General features: G+C 40.2%; 1 protein-coding gene across 1 annotated transcript; it reads right to left on the bottom strand.

Annotated features, from left to right (window-relative positions):
* Nucleotides 1–14: 14 nt before the first annotated feature.
* OLFM4 (olfactomedin 4) lies at nucleotides 15–23,783 on the bottom strand. Its single transcript, XM_085309551.1, has 6 exons — nucleotides 23,700–23,783; nucleotides 21,355–21,432; nucleotides 17,442–17,594; nucleotides 11,135–11,347; nucleotides 10,068–10,221; nucleotides 15–2,071 (listed from the first exon to the last, which is right to left on the bottom strand). Exons 1-6 carry the CDS (start codon nucleotides 23,781–23,783, stop codon nucleotides 1,278–1,280), a joined length of 1,476 nt encoding a protein of 491 aa, XP_085165677.1. The 3' UTR covers nucleotides 15–1,277.
* Between the last annotated feature and the right edge of the window lie 1,643 nt (nucleotides 23,784–25,426).

The raw sequence follows: 25,426 nt of genomic DNA, 5'->3' as shown, positions 1-25,426 counted from the left end.
TTTATTAAGCAGGAACTAATCATTTGTGTGCATTGCTTTTGATTATCAGAAGAAACAAACACGATTGCAGGGGTAATAGAAGAAAGTGAACAATGAAAACTGCCTTTTTCATCATTGTATAGCTCAAAATTACATTATTTCAGCTTGCTTTCTGACATTATGTGTGTACTGTTRATACAGTACACACATTCAGAAACAATTACACACTAGCCATTTAAAAAACAAACACATATCCAGCTAGTTTGACCGGACTTCTGCTTTCTGCAATACTATTGTTTACTTTGTTATAAGATGGAATTACACAAGGAATGAATTGGACCTTACACTGACAAGGCTCTCAGGAATCTAATTACGGAATGGCAAAAATGCTGAATAGAGGCACATTAAATAACACAGCTGTCATTCTACGGCAGTGCATGATATACACCTAAGAGCTGCCTGTGACCGCAGAAGTCAATGGAAGGATTTGGATCAGCTTACAAGGGCATAAAGGAAAGGAAAACAGTGCTTGCTGCTTCCTACTGCCAGGAGAATGGAGCCCCGATGACTACAAAACATGGCCAGATTGCAATAAGGCCATTTGTAAGGCCAGGTCTAGGCACAAGGAATTGCTTTGGGCAGCAGAGTGGGACAAAAAGATGGTGAAAGCCCTGCTGCCAGCTCTGCCTCTGCAGTCACTTCAGGATTTCAGGCAACAAATTGCATTTCTACCTCCTCTCCCGAAGCCTTGAGACAACTGCTACTGCTCTAACCTAAAAAACAGTCTACTCTCTTTAGACAAAGACCTACTTCTTCTACAGTTATAATCCCTCTATTAATTTCTCTAAGGCCTCAGTTTACTCTGATGAATATCAATGGGAATTCATCCTCAGTTTCTGGGTGCCTTCCCTGTATAACCCTGACAAATGCATATTTGTGGGTAATTAGCTTCTGGTCAGTGGCTAAGATGTGCCCATCAATTTTTGTGAACAAAATGCACTAAATCTATGCACTAAATCTATTCTTAGAAGCAAGATACTTGTAATGCACTGAACACCAATAAACACTAATCAAAACTAGAAGAATATAGTACTGCCAAACACTGCTGCCAGCAGTACTGATAAGAATGGGCTATTCCTTTAAGGAAACTAATCAAAGTAATATATATATAACATCTAGCAGACACAGTTCATCAGACCAGATGAACCCTAAATTGGCATTAGAATTGACTAAGGACATATCAGATCTCTTATTTTAGTTGCTGCCCAGTATTACTACATGGTTGTATGACTGAGATACTAAGATTGAAAGCTCAGATCATATCTTAGAAGATAACCATCATTGTAAACATACAGTCTTTGATCTGTGGGGTTGTAATTGATACTCTGGATTGTATCTAATTTTTTATCCATAACAACACTAGTAGTACCTTCTTGGCCTGTAGTTGTGTCATACGTGTAGAAGATTTCCTCTTTCCTAGTATTCATTATCCTTGTGGCATACAGAACACCACATATCATGAAAGCATTGGAAACAGATGGCTTGTACTGTCTTGTCTGCCAAGTATTTAGCACGTCAAGTGTGGTCTCATTGAGTTTGCTAACCACAATGTTACCCAAGCTATTTTCTGTTGAATATATTACCCATAACCCACTTTCATCCACGGCAAAGTCTATGTCTTGCCATGATACACCTGCATAAGAGAAACGGTTACCATAAACAGCACTTGGAAGTGCCTTCTGCAAAACCATGGTGTTTGTTTGTAAATTATGCTTGGCCATATAGTTTGATCTATAATCATGATAGTACAAAAAGTTATTATAAAGAACAGCACCACTTCCTAGCCCATATACTATTCTACTTTCATATGTTGGTCTAAACAGCAGCAAATTATCAAAGGAACTATAAATTCTATAATATTCCAAGTATCTCCCATCTGTGTTCAATGGTGCAACCCAATAGACTTCCTCCTCCAGGTTAGAAGGAGAGTAATCTCTACCCCAGGAACCATATTTGTAGGAAAACCCTCTCCAGTTCAGCTTTACAACATAGGGCTGGCTAATATTCAGCACTCCACGGTGAATGCAGCTACCTGCAATCAAAGAGAAGAAACAGATTTTCAAAATGAGGTCATTAGGAGAGAGGTTTTGCATAGCATAGCCTCTACAGTGTGCTTAAWAGGGACTAGCYTTGTGACAAAGCACAGACATAAAYGAACARCTTCAAGTGTAAAATGTTCACTTTGAACTAAGTTCAGCAATCAGATGTAGCTAAGTGTTTCAGGCTGCCTTAGAAATCTGGTGGTCAGATAGTACATATCATTTACAGCTATATTTTGGGGAAAAAAATGACAGGGACATTCATCCTCAGTCAGGATTCACTTGCAGAAAATAAGTATTCACTGAGCTGTTCCAAACAACAAGCAGATTTCTGTTTCTACCTATTTAGTGTCTGCGAGCATGATGCACTAGGAAATCCCTTGGAAAATACAATTCCAGAAGCATTTTAAGTTATTKTCTCCCTCACTGGAACTGAGAACATGGGAGACAGGAAAAAAATTAAAGGGATCCTCTCATTTCTGTTTATATGGCTGAGGTGGGGAAGTAAGGAGAAGTAGCAGCTGTACTTCCAGAGTCACATTTCAGATTAGCATTCTGCTGTCAGAATCACAGCTTTACAACAGTGCGTCACAGCCACACGGTGCCTTCCACCTCAGGCCCTCAAAGAGATCTGCAGACAGTAACAAGCACAGCCTAGGCCATGTAGATAGATATTATTCTGTGTTTGCGTGTGAGGCARTTCTAAAGAGAATACAACTTTGAGCTGAACCAGAACAATTCTGTTTTCCAGGATGCCATTTTCAAGACCATTGAAATAGCCTTTTTTTTCATTGTGTTAATCAAAACGTTTGGCTTTTTCACCTACAGAACATTTTTAAAGATGCATTGCTGGGCCAAATAGATTTTTTTCCACATTTACTAGGAAAAAACAACGAAGTGGAAAAAAACATTTAGTGATGATGAATATTATTTGGAAGAAAAAAGTTGAAATGAATTTAGATCCAAGAAAAGCTTTCCTTTCACTCAAGGTGAATGTCAGTGATACTCATGTTTCCTGAAAAAACTTAGAACATTGTAAGTCACCAGTGCAAAAATCTTGCACTCAGAAAAATGTGTCCGCCTTTGATGAATCCAAAGCTGCCACAGGCAAAACTAGTGAGCTTTTTTTCAACTGTAAACTTTACTTTTTGTATGACTGCCACAGAAGTGTCCCAGATATTTTGCTTTAAGAGTATGTTCACCTGAGGTAATAGAGACCGCGATGTTATGTGACTGGCATTGGCTCACAAGCTGGTGTTCAAAGATTTCCCATTTCAGTGTAGTGCTCTAACTATTAGAGAGTATTCCATCTTAAAATGAAGTATTATCTGTATAGACCCAAGTCTCATGTTTCAATTAATTGATAAATTAATGACAACAACAGTTTGATGTTAGTAATATGCCCCTCAGAACAAGAACTTCATGCACCACCAGCTGTGGTGTCAGGGATGAAAGTCAAACCTATCCTTTATAGTTTTTGTACTTGGAGTGGGTATGTGATGACTGCTTATAGCCTCTATCAAAAGAGTGACCATAACCTCAATCTTAATGAAAAATATCTATCATACAAATAACCTGTTTTGACCCTATGTCTTAGCACAGAAGAGAAAGAGAAATAAAAGAGAATTTACCTTCTGCCCTCAAAGCTGTCCATCCTTAAGAAAGGCTGGACAATATTTATGGTACTAAATTGAAAACTCATAAAGCCATTTCCAGGAAAATCCTAGGAGGTATCTTGTGCTCAGGGACATCCAGTTCTTATCTCACAGACAGAGAAAAATGCAGAGACAGACCAATCTGTGGTGTTCTCTTTGGGAAAAGATTGGGATCAGATCTTTTTCTGATCTGCTTTGCCAGGGGGAAAGTGACCTATCTCAGGGACAAGAAATCTTGTGGTCTGAATATTAGAAATATCCACGTAGTTTGCCGGAGGATAACATTTGTGTCATTGTGCAAAGTCATTTCGGGCCGTGAGGCTCTCCATGTCTTCTCCTTGCTCAAGTTGCAGSGTTTCTCTCCTTCCACCACATAAAACTGTTACCCCTCAGAGTCCTCTACTTTCTTGCACTAATGATGTCTTAGAGGACATGAGATTCAACTGCAGCCTCCTCAGTATCCATGAGGATGGTGGATAGCAGCTTTAGATTATGCTGAACCCCAGCCCTAGCTGCTGAGCAGCCACTGCTAAATTGCTGTGTCCCCAAGCCGCATTGGCAACGTCCCCAAGGTCAGCAATTCCCCACGGGGTAGCCCTGCATGACCAAGTGCCCAGCTCATGACACAAAGCCTGATGCCAGGTGCAACCAACACTGTTTTCTCTCCAACCCATTCTGCATCCAGGGATTCTTGCAGCTGAAACGCAGACTGGCCCCAGGCGAATGCTGGTTCCTTCCGTACCATTGGGAATTGCAGCAAGGCAGCATTCCTGGCTCCAAACACATGAGTACTTAAGTGCTTTACAAGGGAAGGATTGCTGAGACCGTGGAGCAGGAACCTCATTTCCAAACATAATGCTCAAGGAAAGCACTGCTGTATGGCTAGCCAGGCTGCACCTCAAGAAATGGCACATAGCATGGCCTCAGTACTTGGCAGATTCCAATGTTTGGAGGTGCTCAAACCTCAGCTCATGCAAAGGAAGAAAGCTAATGCAGGCAGTGCTAAATGCGTTGCAGCCTGCCAGCTCCATAAATCAATTTGAATTGTTTTTTTTTTTTCCTTATATCTCTGTTGTGTATTGTTACCTCTACTATAAGGGCTTCTTTTTAACTGATGACATATTGAATATATTATTGTGCTTAAATCACAATATACTTATCTCAGAATTAAATGGCTATTAAATGTTCTAAAACTCTTGATTTGTTTAGAAAAATATAGTGCCAAAGCTTGCAGGTAGTGAAGCACTGCTAAGCTCATCTATATGCRACCTCAAATAATTTTTCATGTCATTAAACAGAACACAATTCCAGCTTTATTTTAATAATTCATACATTGTTTCATAAATAAAAAACAAACGTGTGTTCAGCAGAGAGACCTTTTTTTACAAAAGAAATAATAAATTATTATTTYTTCCCTTAAAGAGATCTCTCTGCTGAACACTTGTTTGGTTTTTATTTATGAAACAATRAATTATTAAAATAAAGTTAGAAGCGTGTTCCGTTTTAATGACATCAAAAATTGTCTGAGGTTTCTATATAGTATAAGCTTGATTTTGATTTCCTTGAAAACTCTCCTTTTTTTTTCTTAAACAAAAAAGCTCTGTGGTAGTCAGGGGGTGATCTGTCTTCTGCACAGGTTCAGAAAAATTCATTGTTGTTTATTTAATCTGAACTTGCTTCCCTGTCTGAATCTTGTGGGGAAAAAATGCACAAAGGAAACAAAGTGTCATGTAATTTAGTAAATATTAGAAGGTACTTGAAATAAATCCATATACATTATTCAAACTTTCAGGTTTTTAACTCTTTTTTCCACTGTTTTAGACCACTGATTAATGAAGTCCTGATATTTTCACCCTCTCACTTCACATTTATGCAGAGAATAAGGGAGAGGAGGATTAACATAGATGCATACACACAGACCYCTTCTTCTCCCTACATAAGGCACCAAGACCTCAGCTCAGTTGTTTACTAATCCTCTTCTGATTGATCAGAGAAGGAGCTGGTACATAGAGGTCACAACTGGCAAGAGCTGGGCTTCCTTGGCTGGTGGGCTGCATGGCTGAACATCAGCTCAGCGTCCAGCTGACTTCGCTTTCACCCACACAGCCCTGACAAGCTGAGGCTGCATCTGATGCTTTTGCTGAGCAGCACATCAGCTTTTCACTCCACAACGCAGATGCCAAAATACGTCAGCAGCCTGATCCACAGAGCAACTGCATCCGATCACAGAGGAGTGACCATAGCTCCTCTGCAGCTGAAGAGTGCAAAACAACATGGGGCCCGTATTTAAAGGGACTCCCACAAGAAGTGCAGGGCCCAACAGCAGTCTGGTACTAYGCTCTCACAGGTGCACCAGATGTGCACCCTTCTTTCCCATCAGATGATCCACTGCATCCAGATATGTGAACTGTTACTAGCCTTACCATGGCCTGAGCCACAGTAGAAAGAGATCTTCTCAAGGRAAGGCTCATCTTTACTCTTACCATCTCATTGACACAGAAAGACCCACACAAACCCCTCAGTCTTCACCCATACAGCACTGGGCATGAACGCAGGCTGATAGCAGTGAGTCAGAGAAGACTTATGCTTGCAATAATGCCACATGAGCATCCAGCACAGGATGGGATGGAGGGCTGAAAGACATCTGACCTATCTTCAAGCAACTACTAATTCAGTTGCCTCATATAATCTCTCTCCAGAGCCATGTACATGCCTCCAGGGGCAGTTCAGGCCATCCTGGAAAACCTAGGAGAGGAGGCACTGACCTGCTCCCCCTGAGGTGGCTGTGGGTCTCTATCTCTCCCTCTCACTGTTTGGACAAACTCATTTCAGACTGCAACCCAAGACATTCAAGGAATATGTTGGATAGACAGGAGGTAAAATTTACTATAAAAATGAAATCTCTGTAATAGTCAAACCAGAATGCTTGAGTTTAAGTATTAGGCTACAGTAGGTCTTCTCCCTAGTGAGACCTATTCATATTCACCAGCAAATACAAATTATTAATTTCTAAATGTGCAAGATGTGCAAAAGCTGCAAAAAACAGCTATACTCTCTTTTTTTTTGTCCATGAGAGTTTCATCTGACTTGCTTTTCCCCCTGTCTCCCTCAGATCATTTCAGCAAGACATGACAAAGAATTTGCTGCAGAGTCCTCAAAGAAGCATCATAGAGTTCTTTTCTTTTTGCATTGGCCCTGATGCAGCCAGATGAGAGCATCACAAAAAAAAAAAAAAAAAAAGGACAAATGGATAAATATTTCTTCCCACTGCAGCAGTGAGGTGAAAGATGCTGGGATTTCCTACAGATAAGAAACTTCATGATGATGATCATTAACTATATATGTACTGAGTCCCATCTCAGTCACTTAGAACCCCATCTCTCCAATCAAAGAGTAAGGCAAATGGAGAACAGTGATTTATTTCTAATATGTTGTTTAAGGACAGGCCTGCTTGCTCTGAGAAATAAAGCAGCAAAAGCCTTGGGGGATAGAGTCAGTGGGGCTGCATGCTACAGCAATGTGAAGCAAGAAGCTTTAATTAAACTTGCCTTTAGACTCATGGTCTTAGACAGCTTGGGGATTAGCCAAGCTCTCTCAAGTTCATATTGCCTCCCCAAAATATGCAGGAGAAAGGAGGAAGGGGGAAAGAAAAACCCAGTCTGAAAACAGGACCAAGAGTCAGTTTAATACAAACATTATAAATATAATATGAACTAAAAGCAGGGCAAGGCCAAATGGTTTGGCAGGAATTCAGGGCATCCAAGCTTGCAGAGAAAACATATGGAAATTGTGTTCAAACACATAAATGAGCACTAGAGAGCTTCAGAGGCCTATGTATGAGCATCCATGCAAAGCCTCCAAAATGACCACCTAGAAAATACAGTTTGCTCCCCAAGCAATAACATCTTCTTCCTACTACTTGTCTTCAGATATAGAATTGGTCTGTGCTACACATAATTGCTATATAAAGTTTCAGAAACTACAGTAGGAAACTGGAAATTGCCATCTACTGTCCAGAGAACAATTTTCACTCCCCACTAGGCACACAAAATCAGGATGTGTCAGCCCTGTGTGGATTTGCAGGGGTCTGTACCTACATTCGCACATTAAATGTATACCTGGCAACTCTGAGCAGGCAGGAAACTTGCCAGCCCTCCACAGTTGCTCAGCTAGTCCTTCATGCTAGCCTCAGAGCCCATCCTTAAACTAAAAGTGACCCTGACAATACCTATACACATGCTACAAGTGTGAGCCCCTCYGGGGTGTCACATGAACCCACAGACAACACCATAGTAGGTCCTCAGCTGATGTCAGTGGTGATAAATCACTGAAAGTCAGCGAACCTGTGATAGTCCTTTCCACCCGTGGCTGTAGCCTTTGAGTTTTGTGATTCTCACACAGTGCAGTGACACGTAGCAGTACTAGTACTTGAGCTAGYTGGCACACCAACCAGGATAATTTTGCCATAAGGCCTAAAATGCCAAAAATTGCCATAAGGCAATGCTGAGGAGATATTTGGTCCCAGGAAGTCTATATCCATCTCACCACTGTGCCCTCAGAAGCAATGCTAAATAATTCTATTGTGGTCACTATCCTGTGCAGTTACGTTTATCCCATCTTACAGTTATTATCCTGCTGTAGATATGACCTCCCTATCACTGCATGAAGCCGCACTGCACAGTGTAGACCTCCCTATCCCATTCCGCGAAAGCTTCTACGTCCCACAGATGCTCACATCAACCACCCAGGTGTCAGGGGAGCCCCTTCCTCCATTACTTATTGTAAGATAAAGCATTCTTGTTCCAGAGCTTGGTAAGGTTTGCTGTAGGCTTGAAGAGAGAGAGGCTGTTTCTTTCCACACACTGTCGCCTTCAATAAATCAAGGAGATACCCTTCAAATACTTTTAAAACATTGCTTTTTTTTTTCACTGAAACATTTTAAGCCTTTTCAAAGGAGCAGGGAAGGGCCTTGAAATTTTGTGAATGCAGGGTTTTATTTCAGCTTTTTGTTATGTCTAGCTCCTAGATAAGGTGTTACTCACACATGCTGTCAAAGTGCGATGTCTGCCTGCACTGCCATGAAGCCCTGAGGAGATCGCTACAGGAAAGACTACTGAACCTGAGGAAATCTTGTTTCTCTACCTCTCGCCTTTCCAGAGAGATTCTTGACCTAGCCAGTCCAAATCTGATGAGAGGTAAACCCTGGTAGGCACACATCCATGCTCCCTACACGCAGGACACCATTCCTCACTGTTTATGGGCTCCTCTTTTTTTAGTCCAGTTGATTGCTAGCCAGCTTATCCAGTCAGTACACACGAGAAAGCAGGATTCTTCCCCTGAGTGTTGTATACAATAAAGCATTTTCTATTTTATTCTTTTATCCCTTTATTCTCTCTGTCAGAAGGAACCATCCATATATAAAACACTCAGTTTGAGAATTCCTACAGTCATTTGGTAAGTGGGAAGCTTGGCCTGGCATATCTAAATTAGCGTTTCCTAACCTGTGTGCTCCAGGATACTAGTTTTGATTCTCAAAATTTCTCACACTCCTATTCAGTCACAATGTGATTTTTCAAACTGAACATCAAGACAAAAGTTATTGCAATTGTAAACTGATTACCACATGCTCTGTGACTGTTGCTGCTTTTGTATGAATTGCACTCTGGGAACCCCTGATCTAAGCTCCAAAAATGTAACCTTTCCTATTAAAAAAAAAAAAAAAAAGTGTGAAAATCTATTTTTCTGAAATCAGTAATAAAGCCTCCACATATTTCCACGAGACCAGAATTTTGCTCTACAGTTCTTGACCTTCTAATTTAGAAGAATCTTTCGCCTGTGAAGCAAAAGTAATCTTCACGCAATGCTGCCTGAGTTTGCATACCAACAGCTTTAGCACATCAACTGTTGCTCATACATATCCCAAATAGCCTTAGGACAAAGTTGCCATGACACAGGTCACTTTCACGGGAACTATTAAAAATCACAGCTAGTCAGAAAAAAACATACTGTTCCCCCCTCACACCCCATCTCCCAAATAAAAGGAATTGTTCGGAAAAAGGAGAGAGGAGAGATTCATTTTCACACTTCAGATGGGAGAAAATTTACAGCTTTTTCCAGCTGAAAACAGATAATGTGTCTGGAAGCATTTGTTTCCTGCCCTCACCTTCCTTTTGAATCTGTTGATGAAACATTAGTAGCTATCTGCTCAGTTTTTCAAGAGCTGTGTAGTATTGTATTTAATTATATTTAATATCAATGATGTGAAATCTCTGTATTTACTCTTCTACCCACGCACTGTGTTGTTTCTCACCTGATATACAAGGGAAATGCTTACCTGGTGGGAAATAAGGGGCTACTGTGGTTTTGTTTGCACTCTCTTCACACTCTTTCAATCGATTCTGCAGAGACACAATTTGTCGTCGAATTGCAAGGATATTGTTTTTGTCCAGTGATTCTAGTCCATTTACCAGGATAGTCAGATTTGTGATCTAAAGAAAAAAAAATGAGAGCAAGTTTAAATTCTTGTCAACTTTATTTACAGATATTTGCAGGCAGGATTGATCATAACACAGGAGATGCTACCAAACAATTTTTAAGAATTATACCTAAGTATAGGCCTTATTCTGCTAGGATGAACCTTACATCTCACATGTATGTGATTGTAAGGAAATGCTTTAACACTTAGTTGTATACCATAATGCTAAAGATGGAATATAAGCATCCAATAAGTTTTAAGCAAGCAGTAGCTATTATTTATTTTACTATTATTTATTTTAAAAGTACTTATTCCAGCCTTGCAAAAGTATCTTGAAATTTTACTTGCAGATAAATAATGTTCTCAGTCACCTACTTGATGATCTAAAGGACAATGAAGAAACTAATGATATTCTACCTTCCATCTGAAGCAATTATTCTCTCTACGTGAGTGATTAATTACAACTTTGAAAATGTGATTTATAGTCTGCTGGGAAGGTGATAGTCTTTCCCAGTTCTTGATTTCATATTGATTGGGCCACTGCCCTAGCAACCAGAAGCTAATTTTTTTTAATTATCTAAGTTAAAGCACAGAAGCTTTCAAGTGTGGGGGTCTATAAATTAATATTTATTATAACAATTTAATCAGCTCATACATTTAATACTATGCAGGATTGTTAACTTTCAGGCAGATAGCTGCTAAAATAGAGAGATCCCTCTTTTTTATTATTTTGTGCTCTATATAAAGCAAAATCATGTTAATAAATTAAAAATTCAAACTTTTCTTTAATTTATGCTGATAAAATTCTAAAGTAATTCCACTGGCTGCAGTAAAGACAGGCTACATTTCCTCTATCTAAACATTATAGAGAGAACAGACCATCTGTATATTTGAACCCTGCTTAGCTAATTAACATTTTGGCATACCTCCAAATATATTTGTTCAACAATAACATTGCTTCCAACAAGACTGAATTTCAGCTGAGTGACCAGTTTCTCCAGGTTACTGATTTCCACTTTCAGTAACTGGAAGTCCAGCTCTGTGTAAGATACACTGCTCTGCTCCATATATTCCACTCTGATGGTTAGATTCAGGATTTTCTGTTGATACAGTTCAATCCTTTTTGTGTACTCCTTAACCTTAAAAAGAAAAAACAGGTACGTTTTCAAGTTCAGGTTAGCAAATAAAAAACAAGCCTTTTTTAAGATGTCARTCTTTATTATGGTTCTGAGTACTCCATGCATAACTTCCATGTATTTAACACACACATTCTTCACATAAACTACATAGTGAAATTCTCAGCGCATAGATAAAAAAATGTAAAATTTAACCCTCATTTACTGCTGGTAGCACCATAAAGTCCCCTTGAGAATGCCTGAGGAAAACTGAAAGCAGAATTTTAGTTACAGTCTTCAATTATTTTAATTCTTTGCCAATATTGCCTCTGTGAGCTAACTTTATCCTAAGTATGCCAAGAATTTATGCTAGTGAATTTTTTATCCCACAGTCTGTAGTGGATTATCTGGCAAAGCAACCTGAAGAAGAACTTAGAAGGTAAGGAAGTTGAAAATGCAATAACAGATTCCCAACTTTTTCAGCTAGGATTTTACCCTGGAGGTATTTAAATCTTGTCAAAAGTTGGCAGGACTGGGTTTGCTTTTGTGGTTATTTTTTGGGGGGGAGGTGGGTATTAACGCACTCTTAAAAATCAAAGTTAGGTTAAATGAAGTTTAAAAGTTATTGTAGCCTTTAGATAAAGTAATTTACATAGCAATCTTTTCAACCTTGGAATCATTAGACAATTGTCTGGATAAATATATTTTCACACATATAACTGCTAAGGTAAAGGTCACAGCACAAGCTTTGTGGTGTAGAATGTCAAGAATATTAGATGGATTTGGAACGTTCTTTAGAAAATTTTAGTTCCATGAAAATTAACACTTTGGGAAAAATATAATTTCCCTCCTATATGCTTCGTATTATTTTAAAAAGGCATCTATTTTCTCTTAAACCAATATCACAAAAGGTAATAAGAACAAATATAATTAGTTTGCTGCACCAGCAACTCCACATTTATCCTCTGAGAAGTTATTTGTATTATAAGTCCATCTTCTGATAACACTACCATTTCTATAAATATTACCTCACAGAGTGAAAGATATTTAGCCTACATCCACACAACCATTCTTACATTATCTTAACATAAAATAAAAGCCAGCATTTTTCTGCATGGGCTCTGTAATGGCCTCTAAAATCCTGTCAGGGTATGCAAACCACAGACTCCCTATTCTCCTGTTCTGCCAACGGCCTCTGGGACTGAGACCCCAGATAAAACACTTGTCTAATAATTTCTTCTAATTTTTCTGCTGAATTCCTTGTGTATTAGCAACAGGAGTGGGAGTTCATGATGTGGAAATTCATGAAGGGCAAAAAACAATCCCTGAAGATCATAATAATCGATATCTAATCATTTGCTCTAAGGAGAACTTTGAGAGAACCCCAAAAGTATAGAGGCACAACTACATTATAAATCTGTGAGAAGCCACTACCAAGCTTCTATGTGCATATATGTACCATATACCAAAAGTAGGTTGCTCCATCCCATGCATTTAAATTTAAATTTGAAACATATCTTCCATTCAAAATGTATACAGGCCACACTTTGAGCTGATATAAATTGGCACATCTCCATAAACTCTAGCAGAAATACCCTAACTCGCAACAGTGGATGCTCTAGCTCTCCTATACCAAGCCTGAGTAACTGCAAACTAAGGACTAGCTTATTATAGTTAAGAATCAAAAAAAAATAGTACATATAGACTAACATCTAACTCTTTAGATCTTGCTAACTACAGAGACTACTGGGATCCCTTGTCCCAGCTGCCACCATCACCATGGTCCACAAGGGACCAGAAAGAAGAACTCAGCAATGTTCTTGGAATAGCCTGAGAGTAGATGGACCCTACACCTTCACTAATCACCAAAATCATTTTGGATTTGGAAGACATACTCAAATATATCTCCTTGAGAAAAATTTTTCAAAGGTCATTGTCTAAACTGTAGATCCTGCAGTGTTTGCATGTGAACCCATTGCATGCTTAGAACAACAAGAAGAGAGCATATGTCATTAGAATCTGGAAAATAAAAAGCAGGCACATGTCTGAATAAAATTACTCTCCTATGTGAAACTACATATATGACAGAGGCTTTTGGAAATCTATTAAGGAATTAATAATCCTTCTCACCATAATAAGAATAATAACAATAACTCCCTAATAGAGACAAAATTTACAAACCACTGAAATACAGAGACTGCTGGTATGATGGCTACGCATTGGTGAAAATATCAAGACCAAACCCTGTGAATCTGGAGTTTCCTCCAGGGTTTTGAGAATCTGAAAAAATGCTGATGGTTGGAACAAGGTGTACATAGTTATTTCAGCCCTGATTACGGAGTCCTGCAGGAAACGGACCTGATGTCCTCCTCCCATATCAGACTGTTTTCACTCAGTCAACTGAGTCATCTAGGTTGTTTAAGGACATGTCAACACCATCCAGTGGAGCATAGCTGAGAGAGAACCATACAAGTTGAGGCTAAACTAGCCCCAGCAGTGCAGCTACACAGCCACATCAGCCCAGCAATGAACTTAAGCTAACAGCTCCCCTGGGTAATTATTAGACACATGTCTATACTGCTTTTGGAGAAAGAGCCACCACCTATGCCAAGCATTGTACTGTACTATGTGYTCAGATCTGGCTTAGGAGCTCCTGTAGTTTGTACGTGTCTGTTTAAAAAGGAATATGATGTTGCTCTGTTGCTTGGCAGATAGATTTAAGCAGCTTGCTCTTCTACTGTATCTGCCTGCCAGGGACTAGCTGTTGTGTCTTTATTGACCAGCACATCACCACAGAAATTCTGTGTATGGCCCATATTTAGTCCAATAACTTGTACTGATTCACATTCATCATAAAAGCCTTAAGTGGAGTATAATGAGTGAACAGGGCTTGTAATACTCCTTTCGGAGGAAGAGAATGGTGCCAACTGAGGCATATGTAGGAAAAAAAACCCTTTTAGTTTTTCCTCCTTTCCAACCATTGTCACACACACGGCTGAAAAGGGCAGGAAAAATCTACAATACTCATTTATCGTGTCATTTACCTGCAACTGGTATTTATCAACACTGTTTTTTCAGCATGCAAGTAGACACTTCTCCAGCACGCATCTGGAGAGCAAAGAAGGGGGAACAAGGGTGCAAGAGGAAAATGCGAAAGAAAAATGGGGGAAGACTGAGGGAAGATGAGAAGAACATGACAAAACCTGCAATTCTATAAAGTCAGTTGGCCCAGGATATTGGCTTCAGGCAGACTTAACCTCTACAGACCCCTCAGGAGTGTGGTCAGCAAGCAGTCTGCCAACTGACACCTAGAAGAATTCCACTACCCATTAATCTGATTTGAAAATAGCTGTTACTGGTGGAGGGCAAGCAATTTTTTTTTTCCTCCAGTTTTTGTTAGGCAAGGAAGTTCTGGCTGTTGTGAGTAAAGTTCTGAAGGGTGCTTTCTTTTCTTGGGATGAAGTGCTGATCCATCCCAGCTACTGAGGTGTCCTCTCTCCTTTTCAATTGAAAGGAGCAGCCAATTCCCACTTCRCTTTGAAAGGTTAATTCTCTTCTGTAATCATAATTATGCTAGCAAAGGTTGATGTGACAGTGGAAAAATTAGTCTGGTATTTTCAGCCTACAGTGTGTACTCATTTGGCACACAAGAGCATCTCTTTATCTGCGAGCTTCCTTGCCTGCTGATTCTATAAAAGGACCRACCCCTTGCTTTTTGAATTAGCCTACAATCAGGCAAAAGGTTAACAATTCAATCAGGTTGTTTATCTGGGACTTCTAGCACATGGAAAGCATCCTTAAAAGGGTTCAGTCCTGCAGCTCTTACCCAGGAAAACCTCCCACCAGCTTCAAAGGGTATTTTAGAAGAGTGAATGAGGTATGGGTTCTCAGAGTCAAAAAAGCAAGCATTCAGTAGAATCTCCCGCCCCTGTAGTGATACTAAGTTACATCTGAGCTGAAAAGTCAGAGGTGGATCTGAATTTCCCTTGAAACTATGCGGAAGGTAGAATGACTCCCTAGGCTTAGGATCATTTTTAATAATGATCAGTGATGAGAACTGGCTCTGTTTCATTATTTCCTCCTTTCTATGGGTATTATCATGACTAAAGTAGTACATATGGTTGAACCAGGAGGGTTCTTTCCACAACTAGAAAGGTGAAGAACTCATCTTAAAAGTCTATAAAATGTATTTACATAGCACTAATGCAAATATGCGTGGAGACTTGTGCATCATGAGACCTTAGATTACTTCAGTCCAGGTATCAATAGGGCAGTACTTAACAGTTTTCTTCTTTCCACAGAAAAACAACATCGTAACAGACACAGAGCTACCCCAAAATACGATCTGTTCATTTTCATTTCTGACTTAAAGTGTCTCTTTGCCTGGATCATACTGAAGCATTTGCCTTTAGCTAGCCAGATTCATTGTAACACTGCTTGGCTGATCGGTCTTGGCAGGACAAAATTCAGTGATTTCTGAGTAAAGTTAAGAATTTTCCCTGTCTGCAGCCAGAATTGAGAGCCAAGGGTCAGTGTCTACAGTGCTGTACGYTGGTAGGAAAGGACAACAATACAGTTACACCAATTGACACCAGTTGGCAACCTAGACATTAAAGTCCAGGTAGGGATTCTGCTAACCCTAACTTTAGAGTTGAGATTCAGCTATGAATTTATACACAATTTTAGGTGTCTGTAATACCTGTGTCTTTATAAAAGCCAGATGTCTTAACTCCCATTATAGTCAGTGGAGATCTGAGGTTGTCCACATGGAGAGGTCTAGTAGCATTTGAGATACTCTGAATGTCTGTAAGAAGCTAATTAGATATGTCACATATCCTAAAAGACATGCACCGTTCTGGGGAGAAATCTGGTGAGAGGTGGGATACACCAGGGCAAGCAACTGGGAAAGGTGGTACTTGGTCAGGAACTGTCTTGCAGAATCAGGCCAAGTTTCTGGTTGAGAAGTGGCACCCTCACCTTGCCCTAGTGAAATGAGCTTAAAATGCTGGCACCAACCACAGTGGGAGCAGTATGGGAACCTGAAAACATCTCCGTGTTTTTCAAAGATCACTAACTCTGAGATATGCCTCCTTCCCTCAAGGGACTAGGTAGCCCTCGTGCTTGGAGACACTGGAACTTGTGTCAGCTTGCCCTTCATATCCCTTCTGACAGCTGAATGTGTTTCATCATTAGCTCCAGTTCCTTCAAAGCAAATGACCTTAACTGAAAGATCTTTCCATAGGATCTTCTGCCTGTTGTTGTGTTTTTATGCATAACTTCTTATCTGTTCCTGATTATACCAGAGGAGTTATGAATATTTATGGTTAGAATTTATAATTTAATGCTCTGCCTTTTCTGCTGATTAATTCAAGGACACTTCATTTCTTAAGACATCAGGTTCCTGAAGAAAATAATTTCTCCTGGACACCTAATTTGAATCTTGAATATTTACCCATGACCAAGAGTCAGAGGCAGATTCCTGTCTTCACAGGCAGCTTCTCCCAAGCAGCATGTGTGGGTTTGCTTGAGTTTCTCAGAGAAAGCAGATCTGACTCCATGCAACAAGCTAGTGCAAGGTGTATTTGTCTTCATCAAGATTGCATAATTCAGTAGTCTCATTGCCACAGCTTCAGATGATGACGAGGATATTAGATTTTTTTTTTTAATCTTTGAGAGCAAAAGAGGTGAGGAGACAAATATTCACCTACTTCTTCACTCTGGGCTACAGTGACCTTTCTCCCCTTCATTTCCCTCTTATAATCTGGTTGGCTTTATGCAAATAATAACACATGAAAGAGCAGGAGACTTGGCTTTCTTAGACTCTGTGCTGCAATCATAAACCAGTAAAACTGAGCCAAAAAAGGAAAAATATAACCATTCTTCCAAAAATATCATATGAAAAGGCCTAGAAAGGAGACCTGAGGATATTCAAATGTATTACATGCTACAATGACAAATGTTTTATATTTAATCACCTTTCTCCTTGTTCTCACAAAACCTTCTTTGCTACTGTTTGAAAGACAGGTCACAGAAAAGTGCTGCCTGCTGTACTCTTTCACAGGCAAGCATTCTTCATTGAAAATATAACTGGTATATTTACAAGAAAAGAACACCTTACTTGAGAAAGTTCTTTCTCAAATTTCTCCAAAAGAGTTGCGGCTATCTTTTCCAATTGTTCAGCCTTCTGCACTGGAAAGGTGGTATCCGGCAAGTACACAGAGCACTGACAAGTTCCATGGTCATCCAGAGAGCCAGACACATTGGAAAATAGCTGCAAAAAGAAGTTGATAAGGAGAAAAATGTTAATATTCTCTGAGTCAATGGCTAATATTTGATAATAATTGGAGCTGTGACAATCCTGAGATCAACAACTTTGCTACTAGCCTTTTTTCTTCACCTTTCTTTTTCTAAGGAACTCAAAATATCTTGCAATTTTTATGACACAGCCTTACAAAGCTTTCTGGAAATAGTTAAATATTGCTGTACAGATCGGAGAAACAGAGGCATACAGTAGTCTGTACCTTCCCAATCTTGCAGACAGTATTCCTAAAAGGGTGATGTAACTTTCCCAAAAAACGGAAAACCATGAACAACAGGAAAATAACAACATAGTAATCTTATAGTTACTATTCTGTTGATCTGAACTGAATTGATCAGACCATCTAGTCATTTCCATCCATAGACCTGAAGGCATCTTAAAGAAATCCACCAAAATATAATTAGTAGCAGTGAAAAGTTTGGGAAAGAAGAATTCTTCATTTGAAACTTTCCAACCAGTCCCAGCAAATAGTTATATGAACTTAGTTACATGCCCTGAATGTTATATGCCAAGACAAAGAATTGAATATGCAGGCTCAGCCTAATGTAGATAGAGATGCCTCTCTTGCTGCAGAATATTGCTGGGATGGGGGCAGCCACCCATTACAGCTTGCATGGCCAGGCTTGCAGACAGTTTGCAGATCTATTGACCATGTCATTAGCATGAACCACCTTGTCCTGGCTCTCTCCATGCTCAAAGCATCACCTTTAGAGTAATGTGTCTTGCGTATGGAAAGGTCAGGGCTGGCAGTTCAGATCTTCAGATTCATGATCTTGCCATATTTTATAGCCAAATCACATAATTCCCTATACACTAGGCTGACTGCAGAATGTGTTTAGGGCAGTGAAGTAGTTTGCTTGTGTTTGTACATAAGAATTTTGCCCAGTTCAGAAACCTGTCAGGAATTTATTAATAAAGATATTTGRTGTTACTTTAAAATATTCTGGCACATACTTGAATGCGGCTGCATATTTTAAAGCTACAGAACTACTCTTTAGATACAATCCTTTCTACAACCTCTCCTCCTGCCTTGCAGAAATCCGGCTGTTATTCATGTGCTTTCTCTCTCCCTCTTAAAACTAAACAACCAAACAACAAAACTATCTACTGAAAGCTGAAATATCTTGCTTTTCTTCTCTTGCTTTTTCACAGCAATTTCAACTAACTTCCTTACCATTAAACCAGCTCAGACACACAGTAGTGGCCTGCAGCAAAACCTGCAAGGAAGAGAGCAGCAAGCAGGAACAATCCAAGCTCGCGCTTCTGGTAATCTCTTTGGTAGAGCCATAGCAAACAGCATGCATCCCTTTCCAAGCGAAACATAAGTGAACTCATGCAAGGAAGTTCTATTTGTGTTATTCAGGCACCATAAGTCTTAAATATTTACTCAAGGCCAGATTGCTAGAGACATTTAGCGTGAAGGAAAGCAGAGAGGTATCCAGTGGGATTGCAGAGTGTCCCAGCACATAACTTCCATTGATTTCTCAGGCAGTTACGTYACCAAAGCACTTCCAAATATTCCACTGAGAACATACAGTATCCTATTTCTAAGTTTCTGAGTGTCCTTAAATATCTGTCTGTCGGTACCTAAATTACTATGAAAAATAGGTTCCTAAGTCATTTAGGTGCTTTTACATAATCAGTCCCCTGAGTATGGGCATTACAGGGATGGCATGATGCACCATAATAAGGACAACAGAAAAATAAACATGGCTTAGAGAATACATGCAACCTCCTGTAAGGCATTCATTTGCACTGGAATGCTGTTTTGTGTGGAAGGTATTAAGTTCTATCCCTTCTTTGTAGCACAGATACAATATATGTGTTGTACATATATACATATATAAAAACACTATACATAGTATAGCATATTATGTACCATATATATGTATATGTTTGCATATATAACATAGTATAAACTGTACAATGTGTACTCTAATATAAACTACAGTCTTGACTATGTTATCTAACCATCACTGTACCTAGAGATATCATGCTTATTCCACCTGTTAAAAAAAAGCATTCATATATGTATTAAAATGATCACCCAAGATGATCCCCCTGCAAAATGCTTGAACATGGGTATTTAAATTCCGTATTAACAACAATCATATTTTAAAATTTCTGTTACAACAGAGCCTAGAGTTGAAGGTGGGACTTCTCTGCAGCAAGCCAAGAAATACTCCTTTCCCAAATAAGCATCTGCTCGTGGCAGGCAGAACAGCTTCCATTCTTCCACTGACATTACTAACACTAGGATCATGATGTTGATGAAGCCAAGAAGCACTTTTTAATTAGGAGTCCCTTGAGTCAGTAAGTCCTTCACTCAAAATATAATATCAGTCGAATGACTACACTATAACTAAAATGTATTCCTTCATCCTATATAAAAATGCACAAAATGGGCTGGGGTTTCTTTGTTGTTGTTGCAGTTGTATGTTTTTTAAAGTTTAATAAGCTGCACTCAATGTTTAAAAGAGAGCAAACTGTCCTAGCCTACAGCAAGGACTTGACAGCAACATTTCCCTCTGTAAAATTAAACTATGTCACATACACGTATTTTTGAGGCTATGAGAAATGTTTCTTTTCCACATCCCATCAATTTAAGAAAGTGAGTAGGAACTGCCAGGTATTGGATCTTCTGAAAATGGGGACATTGATTCAGCTGTCTAAATACAGGCTTAGGGTTAAATCCTCAAAATAACCTAGTCATTTCAGTGGTTAATTTCCAGCTACCACGCATCCCAGTGGTATTCACAGCTCAGATTAGCTGTTTGCTCTTCCTAAGACAAAGAATGAGATTCACAAAAATACAAAGCAGGGACAAGGAGAAGGACAAGGTTTTCGTCCCACTGCTGAGACCTGTAGATAAACACCTAGCTCCATTTAACTTCCCAAACCCCCTATTAGAGGTATACACTTAACCTAAAGCATTTGTCTCACACAAAAGGTGCCTCCCCATAGCCCAGGTGCCACATTGGGCTGCTGTCAAGATGCTCAGCCTCTCTGATGTGATTTGGAGCTGTGCATTGGGCAAATCCTGCTCTTGACACTAACTTGCAGGGCTTCTCAGATCAAGTGTGTCCTGTTGAATCTGCTCCAAAAAGGAAATCTTATTAAGCAGTCTTTGGCATTGAGAGGGGAAGAAAACCATACTGAATTCTACAAACCTTGGACTTGAGCACTGTCCCCAAAGGCAAGGAAATCAGGTTCAAGTCCTTCTATCAGCAAACGGTTTTATAAAATTAGATCTCACTGCAGCAGGGAGAATCATGACTCTCTCGCCTCCAGCTGGTAGGAATCTAGCAGACACCTTTTAGAGGTGACAAAATATGCTTTCAAGGTCCTGCTCCAGTCCTCATGGGAAGATATGGTACAAAGGTGTCTCCCACTTCTTCCAGGAAGGCTATAACCCCTGAACTGTTTGGTGCACTACTTCCAAACACCCAAGGCCCCAGTTATTTCATGTCTGGGATACAAGGCTGTAGTCACGAAGGCAAAGCCAGAGCTCTGGATGTGACTTGAAGCACTGAATGACACGGCAGCAGTGGTGATGTTTCTGAGAATTCATCACTGCCTTACTCCTGGATACATAGCAGCTAAGTGCCTTTTCCTCCATCAAGGCTAAATCTCTGAGGCACTGTGTAGCATTTAAAAACACAATTTCCTAATTTTCTGGACTTTACCTAAGAACAATAAGCAGTGATCATACCTTTGGGGTAGTGTGCAGGTGGCCAGTCATCTCRGCAGGTTGAGTCAGATACTGAAACAATGTACTGAGAGGAGGAGTCTGAAAAGAAAATTAAAGTCTACAATTTCCTAATTTTCTGGACTTTACCTAAGAACAATAAGTAGTGATCATACCGTTGGGGTAGTGTGCAGGTGGCCAGTCATCTCAGGAGGTTGAGTCAGATACTGAAACAATGTACTGAGAGGAGGAGTCTGAAAAGAAAATTAAAGTCTACAATTTCCTACTTTTCTGGGCTTTACCTAAGAACAATAAGCAGTGATCATACCGTTGGGGTAGTGTGCAGGTGGCCAGTCATCTCGGCAGGTTGAGTCAGATACTGAAACAATGTACTGAGAGGAGGAGTCTGAAAAGAAAATTAAATTCTCCTTCAGTGTGACCTCCTCCATGTGACTCTGGCCCTTCCACATGAGCAAGCCCTCATCCTGCAGCTCCAAAACACTTTGATTTTATTATGGGAGTCATCACCRGCGACTCTAAAATTAATTGGCTCATCTGGTCAGCTGCTGAGATGACTATTGTTTCTCCAGGCATAATGACACTTTGTAGGTACCTTTTCCCAAAGGAAGGCCACACGAGATCAGTGGATGACCAAGGTTGCTCAGCCTGCTCAAGAGGTGCAAGCTGAAGCTCTCGCTTCAGCAGAGAGAGACACCAAGGGAAGCTACTTTGAAGACAGATCCACCTGGGAGATTTTATGTAATAAAATTATGTATATCCCCTTTAACAGTCATATGTGGCTGGCTCCTGCCTTCCTATCACAGGAAGGAGAGCAGCTGTCACCCCAGTGTTGTGCTGCATATCCCCAAAAGGCCTGCTGCATCCCCCACAGCGTGCAGAGGATGGTACACAATAGCGACACAGCCTACTGGAACCCACCAAAACTTGCAGCAAAACAGCAACTGCAGCAAGACTCTCTCCCTACCAAATGGTGTGAGAAGCCAAGCATGAAGTGGGCTTCCTCCACAAGAACGTACCCACCCCCCAGTCCTTCTGCATTTCCCAAATCCCAGCTGCAGCAGCCAGAGTCCCATAGTCAAGGAGCTCCTAACACAGACAGGACCAGCAGGGAGCTCCAAATGGCCAGCAAGGGAGCTGCTTAACTAAGGAACATAGAGCTTTTGCCCGACAGCTTGCCAAAGATTGCCATTTGAACACCATTTGTGCATTTGAATGATTACACTGAACAGGGGGGACRTTAATAGTAATTAAGAGCAGTGGGGCAGAGAGCATCACAAATTGTATAAATTACACAAGTCAGGATCTGGCTTAAACATGAGGCCCAATTACAAATAATGTCTCCCATTTTAAGCTTCCTATTTCCAGCTTACTAACACTTATTTATACCTCCACTTTGACTTTTACCACTTTCTGTTTCTTACCTAGAATAATATACCCTCCCACTAGATGCTGACTTCCCTGTCTGCATTCACAGCAATCTCAAAGCCACTGAACTTTAAAATATATTACTAAGGGAAGACAGGATTTTTCTGGCTGGTGGTTAAACTAGACAAATCAGAAACCCTCATCTGGAGCCAGATTGGGAGTTTTCCTAATTTCAACTAAAAAATATTAAAGGCAGTCACTTTCAGTCAACCTGAAACAAAATAATTTGTTTCATTTGGGAATGCTTTTAAGCTATTTGCAAACTTTTTTTCTGACAATTTGGCTCACTCTGAAATTTWAAAAAATGAGGATATAGAGTTAAAAAAAAAATCTCTTCCTAATGCCATTTCTTAATTTTTTCAAATTTTTCTCTTTTTCCATTGTCCTTCCTCTCCTCCTTGTCCTTTTTTCCTTTTTTTTCTTTTTTGCTTGATTTGATTTGAACTTCTCCCTTATAAAAGCAAATGCAATTTTACCTGGGGGAGAGAGCGCACCCCACTAAAGTATCCCAGCAAGGCTTTCAGGCACGTGTTCATAAAGTATGACAGCAGTCATGCAGCTGAGAAAGCCCCCTCCTCCTAGCTTCTTCCACATCAAAGATATGGATCCTTTCCTGTTATAAGCCTTTGCTAATTAATGAGAAGCTGCACAGAGCATTTAATATCCACCCAGATCCTCACTGGGAGTTGCACTCATCTAACCAAAGGCAGAATTTGACTCTGATTTTAAACCTATGCCTGATTTTTACATTTATTAGCTAGTTCATTAGTTGGGGGGAAGATGGAGGAGTACTTTAAAGTTTCTCCACGCAAAGATCTCAACATTTTCCTAATAATTTTCCAGTAGTCTTAAGAGATTTTTCACCAAGCTAAGTGAGAAGAAATGAAGACACCCAAGCTAAGGCTATGAGACCCAGAACTCACCTCTTGTGTTGTTGCCACTGARGCTGTAGCCTGTGCTATTATGCTTTGCATTAGGAGCAGCACAGCCACCCTCATGTGCTTCATCTTCTCAGCTAGCGGATGTGGCAGCAAAGGGAAAAGCAAGCTCTCTTATAGTGCAGTCTGGGGATTTCCCCATCCAAACCTTGAGGAACTTGCCTGTATTTTTTAGCTGTTTTGGACAATTGATGTCATAAAGTCACATCTTAAGAGGAGCCAAATTACTACTGTACAAACATCATCTGCAGTTTCTCACAGTCAAAAATTAACTATTACCCAGCTTCCTAACAAGAAAGCTTTTTTCTGTATGGTATAGTATCTAATCTCAATCTTGGCTATGCGGGAGATTATGTTCTTATTTGCTAGGACAGGCAAACAGACATTTCCTCTTACTGTGACACAATCATAAAAATTCTCACAGATTCATTCTAAAGTATGCAGACAATACCGGTCTGGATGAACTTGCTTTCTTCTTATAGGTACAGAGAAGAACAGGGCAGGTTAAACTTTTCACACAGTAGAAACATCCTTCCCTTATTCCCAAGGCTAAAAGGCATTTTACAGGAAGTAAAGTGATAGGGGTCTCTACAGTTTTGCAGTGTTCTCAACTTCAACATAGCACAAATAGGACACAAATAGACTATCTCTCCCCACTTTCCTCCCAATAAGCTCATATTTCGTACACTAACACTGTGTACCCATTAATGTTTGCTCACTTGCTTAGTTTCTCTCTCCATGGMCCCACATGCTAACTTACCACAGTGATTTACTACCCTGTCTCTAAAGCAATGAGCCAGAGAGAGGAAATAAAGGCTGCCGGCAATATGTAGAGTATTCCCCACACTGCCCAGCTTCAACCTGGAACTACGGCTGCTTTCCAGTCTCTTGACATAACACGCCAAACCCAGCCATCTCGTGCGACAGGCCATAGTACTACCTTGGATGCTGGAAAGACACTGGAGATTTGGTCTAAAATAATTTCAGCCAYAGCAAAACTGCGCATTAGCATTCGGGGTGTTACCATTGATGTCAGCTCTACAGTTTCCTCCCTAAAACTGTGCCCTGCTTCATAAGGACAGACAAGTACTGTACTGTAGAAGGACAGGCAATGACTTGCTGCAGTTCCTAAGGTATTCATCCCTCTGTATGAACTCCCCACTTCCAACAAGCTTCCAGCTTCAGTCCCAGTGAAACTATCTGTGAACCCCTATCATGTGCAACAGAAGTGAAAAATCACTCTCCAAAGCTCTGTGGATCACATAAATTACCTTGGCATCTGGGAGAAAGGTGCCAGCTGTGTCCAATGGGATGGTTGTTTCCAAGCACTTGTAAAAGAAGCCAAGAAGATTCTGGACCGAACTGTCCCCTATCTTTTCCTGTGCCAGTGCCTGTATTGTCAATGTACCATTTGCCATTTTTCCTTCTTCATCTTGTCAGATATCTTTCTCGTACTGGGTTGGTGGCAAACGGCTGCAGTTTTATGTAAATGAAGAAAGAGTAGAGGAGACTCCTTTTCCCTCCAGGTGTTGGAGGGCAGTGGTAAAGGCAGGATACTGAGCCTTCACGATGTTCAATGCCCAGATTCTACTGCACTGYCTTGCATGACAGTCTGCAGGAACAGACAAGTCCCTGGCTGCTGAACAGAAAACCGATCTCATTTAGAGATTTCCCCATGCGCAGAGGGAATTCCCAGCCGGCYGGTTTCGCAA

The sequence above is a fragment of the Rhea americana genome, unplaced genomic scaffold, assembly GCF_003343005.1.
Source record: "Rhea americana isolate MKP2758 unplaced genomic scaffold, rheAme1 scaffold_3, whole genome shotgun sequence".
NCBI classification, from domain to species: domain Eukaryota; kingdom Metazoa; phylum Chordata; class Aves; order Rheiformes; family Rheidae; genus Rhea; species Rhea americana.
This window is presented reverse-complemented; position numbering and strand designations above follow the sequence as displayed.